The 6,088-nt window shown below is 51.9% G+C and overlaps 1 protein-coding gene across 1 annotated transcript; it reads right to left on the reverse strand.

The window, feature by feature from the left end:
- Positions 1 to 520: 520 nt before the first annotated feature.
- MMGT1 (membrane magnesium transporter 1) lies at positions 521 to 5,202 on the reverse strand. The gene is made up of 4 exons (XM_074551787.1): positions 5,045 to 5,202; positions 4,494 to 4,546; positions 3,577 to 3,680; positions 521 to 2,629 (listed from the first exon to the last, which is right to left on the reverse strand). Exons 1-4 carry the CDS (start codon positions 5,124 to 5,126, stop codon positions 2,467 to 2,469), a joined length of 402 nt encoding a protein of 133 aa, XP_074407888.1. The 5' UTR covers positions 5,127 to 5,202; the 3' UTR covers positions 521 to 2,466.
- Positions 5,203 to 6,088: the final 886 nt, after the last annotated feature.

Consider the following 6,088-nt stretch of genomic DNA (forward strand, 5'->3'; position numbering starts at 1 on the left):
AGTGCTTTGCTAACTTTTCAACCTCCTCCCCCAGTGGAAAAGCAGAGCAAGGAGTGGAAAGTGATCTTGCTCAAGTGCAGGATTTTAACTATCACCCGCCCTGGGAGCAGCCTCAGTGTTTCCCCCAGTGACTGTTGCAACACCAGACCTTGCAGGAGCCTGTCCCTGTGGGCTGCCAGGGTACATTAGCACATGGTAGAAAAGCCTTTAGTGTGGTTAAACTGAAGACAGAAAATATGTCAGCTCTGCCAGAGAGGATGACGAGGAGCCTCAAAGGCAAGCAGATCCCCAGGCTGGTAATATTTCCCTCCTCAGTGTTTTACTCAGCTACTTGCAGCTATTTTGATCCCCCCCTTCTGATCTTATCTCCCAGTAATGAACACCAGGCCAGACAGCACTCTCACACAGAGCTGCCATAATTAAGGCAATCACTTCATGTCAGTGCTGGGCAGTCACTTTTAAATAGTCACCCACCAGGGATTTGCTGCAGCAGGATGATCAGAAATAAACAAACAAACACTTTAAGGATATCAATTTTTATTTGACATTGTGAGATCAATAAGAAAAAATAATTTGTACAGCTTTGTGATAGAACTGCTGCTGCTGCAGAGTGAGGCTACTCCTCACCAGAAGGGCCCTGAGGCAGCCCCAGGGTGCTCCCAGCAGGACCTGCTCTGAGCAGCAGGTGATGTCCTCCCTGTCCCAGCAGCACCTCACACCTCAGGCAGGTCCTGCAGCCTTCCAGCAGCACAAATGAGGCTTCTCAGATGTTTTGTGTGAGCAGCTCTGCTCTAAGGCCCTCTGCAAGGGGCTCAGTGCAACCACGGCTGCAGAACCCATCTGTGACAGTGCTTACCGAGCTCCTGCTGTGCTTCTCCCTCCCTCTGCTAATTCTGCCTCTCCTCTGCCCCACGAGGTCACCTGGCCTTGTTCAGCCTCCCCAAGGGAACAGCTCTGTCCCCAGTGAGGGATGACCCAGTACTGTTTCTGAGGCCTTTGGTGCTGACACCAGCAAGAGGGGAACCAGGACACTCTGGGAACTCATCCTGCAGCTCAGATGCTTTCAGCTGGCAGAGGAACCCTTTTTAGTCAAACCCAGATGCTTTAGAGTGATTGTAGAGCAGCAGCCATGGATATTGCTCAAGCACTGGGGCACCCACTCCATAGGACGGGCAGAGCTAGAAAAAGAGACTTGGGTTTACACAGTATTTTTGCCAAGCTTTTTGCCTTTGACAGATCTTAACAGTTTAAAAAAAATACCAAACACAACTCAATAGATGCCAGGACAAAAGGCTGAGTTCCCACTGTGCCAGTGAAACATCCTCCAACCAGGCCAAATTCTAGCTGGCCCCACCAGTATCTCACCCTACCCTCCCTCTGCTGCATCAGGGAGGTGAAAAGCCAGGCCAAGAGAGATTTTAGCATTGATTCAGCCCCTGAGGGGGGGATAATTTAGACATAAGTAAGAGTTAAGGACAGTATGATCAGTTCTAATACATGAAATCAAGACAGTAATATTAAATCAACGAGGGGCTCAGCTGGAAAAACCAAGGTGGAAGGCTCTGTTGGCAGAAACGGGGTGGCTGCCCTGGATTAGTGCCAGCAAACAGAGCAAGCTGCTGGACCCTACCCTGGACAGTTCTTACTGATACTTAAATATGAAGATAACTTGGAGGTTGGACCTGGTGCCAATGCCATGTTCAGCACGTACACAACGTTCAGCATTCCCCAGTTCACAGCTGGAGAATGTGGAGTGTGGCAGATGAGCTGAGCTGCCTCCCCACACCAGCACCAATCACAGCCACAGCCCAGGCAGCCTGGGGGAACCTGGGGCAACTCACATGAAACAAAGGAGGGCAACGAGGAAATAATGTAGTAGTGAAAAACCAGGAAAAAAAGAATAACCCTTCACACAACTGTTTTTCAGCACTGTAAAAAAAATAAAAATGAAAGCAATCTCTTTGAGTTCCCCTGCCACACCGTGCTGGTGTCCCACAGGCATTCTAGGATCAGGTGCTGCCCCTTTTCCTGCTGTTCAGTGATGCAGTGCACACAGCACTTCTGAGGGGATCCATAGACTGTAGTGCAAGCAAACTGAGAAAATAAATACACTCAAACATTCCCTCCTGTCAAAGAACATTAATTGCAGGAAAAACTAGCTTGCTTTTTGTTTTAACTGAAGTTAAGTTAGCTGCAACTCGTTTTAATATCTGAAACTTTGAAGATGTGTTTCACAGCATAACTGTAGAATTTACACTGCATTGCCAATCCACAATTCAGTCATTCTCATTAACAGTGTACAAAGAAGGTCATTAGTTTATATATATATATTTATATATATATATATTTTATAAAGTCTGGAAGATCAATATAAATACTGCTCCAGAAATTAAAAAAAGTGTTTACATCCCCGACTTGAATATTACATCTCAGTGTCCTGGGTTATTGGTGTCATCTGGAAAAGTCTTAGCGGCGCAGAGGTTCAAGTTTTCGAAATTTCAGTGCCGAGCTGGATGACAAAGCATCTTGGTTTGAAGAAGAATTCACTGTGTCTGGGGACTGGAACAACACTCTACCACGATGATTAAATACATAAAAAGATGGATGGTTCCTTAATGTGTCAAATGTCCTTCAAAATAAATGCAAAAAGCCAAGGTTAACACTCTCTCAGAGCAGGGAGTTCAGAGCAGTCAGTCTGGGGCCTATTGACTTCGGACACAAAAATACAATTTTCAATCCAAACTCTTGCTTGCTTTGAAGTTTTCTAAACTAAACCAGTGAGGAAATGCACAGTTGTGAAAAAGCCCACAAGATGCCCACGTGACAAACTTCCCCTTCCTCTCTGGAGCCCAGGGGCAGCCTGTGGGTGCTGCTGCAGACACAGCACGTGCCAGCCTTTGTTCAGCTGTCAATGGTGTCACCACCCTGATGGTGCTCAGCTTTCCACCCCTCTGGCAGCCTCATATCTGAAATATCAATTATATGACTTTTTCACTTCCCATGCTCCCCTGTGGTTTTGGAAATGGCCTGAGAGGCAATGTCTGCCCATCCAATTTCCTGTCAGAGCCACAGAATATTCTGAGCTGGAAGGGACCCCCAAGGATCATTGAGTCCAGCTCTGAAGTGAACAGCTCATAAAGAAGCTGAACCTACGACCTTGGCATGCTCTAACCAACTATCCTCTTCAAAATCTTAGCCCAAAATCCCTTATTTTCTGAAAGTCTTTCAGATGTCCTGCCTTGGATCTGCTGTGTGAGACTCCAGTGACTCAGACTTGCAGTCTGAGACCAGCTCATGACAGCAGGTGGTGATTCCTGAGCTTCACTTCCCACCTGCACATTTTATTCCTTTACCAAGTCTGCACAGCAGGATTTCACATGAGGAAAAGCAACAAGTTTATCTGATTTCTGCTTGTTACCTAACTCTCCCTAAAACTCAAGACACTGTTGGCTTTTGCAAGTGTGGCTGTTCCCCTGGGGTCACTGCCTATGGCATACATTGAGCTAAAGATGAGTGATTTCAGTTTGGACAAAGAAGCAGATACAGGTGTGTACAAAAAGAAGAAATAAAACATACTTATTTTTGAGTTCTGAAGTGGCATCCATGTCTTTAAACTCCCCTGCAATATGTGCTATCCCATAACAGGTGACTGCAAAGGCCAGCAGAGTCTGCAGGACTATCTGCAACAGAGGGAGCACAGGGAGCACACACATCACCAGCTGTTCTGCACATTTACCAAACAACCTCAGCTTTCACATAGCATCTCTGCTGCTTTTCATCCAGGGGCAGCAAACAGAGGTGGGCAATCCAGCAGTGGGGAAACTGAGGCACAGGAGATTTAAAATTCCTATTTGCACAGCAGAGCTCCAGCTGCCCCTGCACAGGTCTGGGTTGCACCAATTGAATGGACTCACACGGCTCCTCAGCAAGAGCCTGAGACCAAACCCTGTGTTCTGTGCCCTCCAGGACCCAAATTCCTGCCAGGAACACGTGCCTGCCTCTCCTGGGCACCAGACCTCCCTGCCTTTCTGATTAAGCAGAGAGGGAACAGATAAGTGAAGTGGAAATTTGAAAAGCAAGCAAATAAAGTAAATAAAAGCCCCCTTCCTGAAGCAGGTTGTGCTGGGATCAAACAGCCACAGTGGATAAACACATGGCAGCCACCCAGAGCCACAGGGTGCAGGATGTTTATGCTGCAAAGGAGGTCATGGATGAAAAAGCTCTCTGAGCCACATCCAGGGAATCCTGGACAAGATGCTGCAGGGTTGTTTAAAAGAGAGGGAGGTGTGATCTGGGGTTTGGTTTCACTGACAACTACAACACACTCAGGAAGTTGGGAAGAAAGACATGGTTCTTTTTGACAGAGGGAGCTCCAGTGAAAACGCAGCTTAAAAACTGCTTTATCCTTTATGCTTGCCTAGCACATTAAGAGGAAGCAATTGAGAGACTGAACCACCCCACAGTCACACCTTTCACACATGGCAAAAACTTACATCTATGGGCAACGTTTCATCTTCCTTTTCTGTCAACCTCATGTAAGAACGATCTACAAAACAGAAACACAGGCTCGCATCAAATACTCTGTGCACGAAAACAAACAGCCCAACAACAACAGGAACCCCCAGAGACACGGCTGCAGAGCCACGGGGCAGCCAGACCCTGCCCGGGCCGCCCCCGGTGCCGCTGCTCTGGAGCGCGGCTGATTCCCCCGCAGGCAGCCGGGGCTCAGCGGGTGGAGGCCACGCTGAAGCCGCGACCCGGCCGGGGCAGCTCCCCCTTCCCACCCTCCGTTCTCCCCTCCCTTCCCGCTGCTGCGGGTCGAGCCCCGCGCTCTCCCCGCAGCCCCGCTCTCCCCGCAGCCCGGCCCGGCCCAGCCCCGCTCTCCCCGCAGCCCAGTCCCAAGGGCAGGGCCGCCCCCGCGGGCGGGCTGGCCCCTCAGGACGATGATGATGATGCCGGCCCGGCCCGGCCCCCGCCCCGGGAGCTCCCCGAGGGCCGCGCGGCGGTGCCGGTGCCCCGGGGCGCCCCCCCGGCGGTGACTCACGCTGCGCCGCCGAGAAGGCCGCGTGTGCCAGGGCGAACAGGCCGAGCCCCACCAGCCCCTTCCACACCGACCCCGCCGCCATCGCCGCCCGCCGCCGCCAGGGCGCCCCGGCGCGCGATGATGGCGTCACCCAGGGGCGGGGCCAGGCCGCGCCCGAAGAGAGGGGGCGGGGCTTCCGCGCCAGGGGGCGGGGCCAGGCCGCCGCTTTCCCACGCGGGGCCATTGATAAAATGCCAGGGCGTAGGTGGATCCCGAGGTCTTGGGGACAAGGGGCCCATCGACCCCCGAACAGGCCCCTTCTCTCCACCAGACCCCTTCCAGCCGAAAACAGAGCGTAGGGTCAGTGGTACCCAAGTTAATTCCCACTTTCCACGTGTTTAACCTCAAATCTTGAGAAACAGGTGCAAGCAAAAACGGGGTGAAGGGATGCACACAACACGTGCTGGAGGGACGGCTCTGGCCGAGCCAGGCTTGGGGCAAGGCGAGGAAACACCAGGGTCACAGCCAAGCATCCTGGGTCTTCCATGCCCCCAAGGCACAAAGGTAATTCTTCGAGGACGTTTCCTACAAGTTACCTTTAAGTTGATCACTGGCATTTATTACAACCCTTAACCCACGGGCTACACGCATCTTGCCTCTATTTCTTGGTAAAAAATGTGGGAAGTTTACCCTAACCCCCCTTCGGGGCTGACGGCGGCTCTTGGCACCAAACACACGCCTGGGCACGGTGTGAAGGCATGGAAGGGACACCCGTGTCCCCATGAGCCGGGGTGTGTCCTGCAGGACATCCCTCCAACGCACAAACAACACCTTGCAACAGATCTATTTGGGAATTTCTCTTCCCTCTTGCAAACGCTTTTGAGTTCTAATCACCTTCCCCCTTCTTCGAGCCTCGCATCCCGTTCCCTGGGACTTCTCCCAGTGCTCACGGCAGCCCCCGCCGCCCTTCCCCTCCCGAACCCCGCCTCAGGAGCTGCCAGCGCCGCCCTCACCCCCTCCCCGCCGTTCCCGCCGCCCCTCTCCCGCTCCGTCGCTGCCGGCCCG

The sequence above is a fragment of the Zonotrichia albicollis genome, chromosome 14 (assembly GCF_047830755.1).
Source record: "Zonotrichia albicollis isolate bZonAlb1 chromosome 14, bZonAlb1.hap1, whole genome shotgun sequence".
In the NCBI taxonomy this organism is placed as follows: domain Eukaryota; kingdom Metazoa; phylum Chordata; class Aves; order Passeriformes; family Passerellidae; genus Zonotrichia; species Zonotrichia albicollis.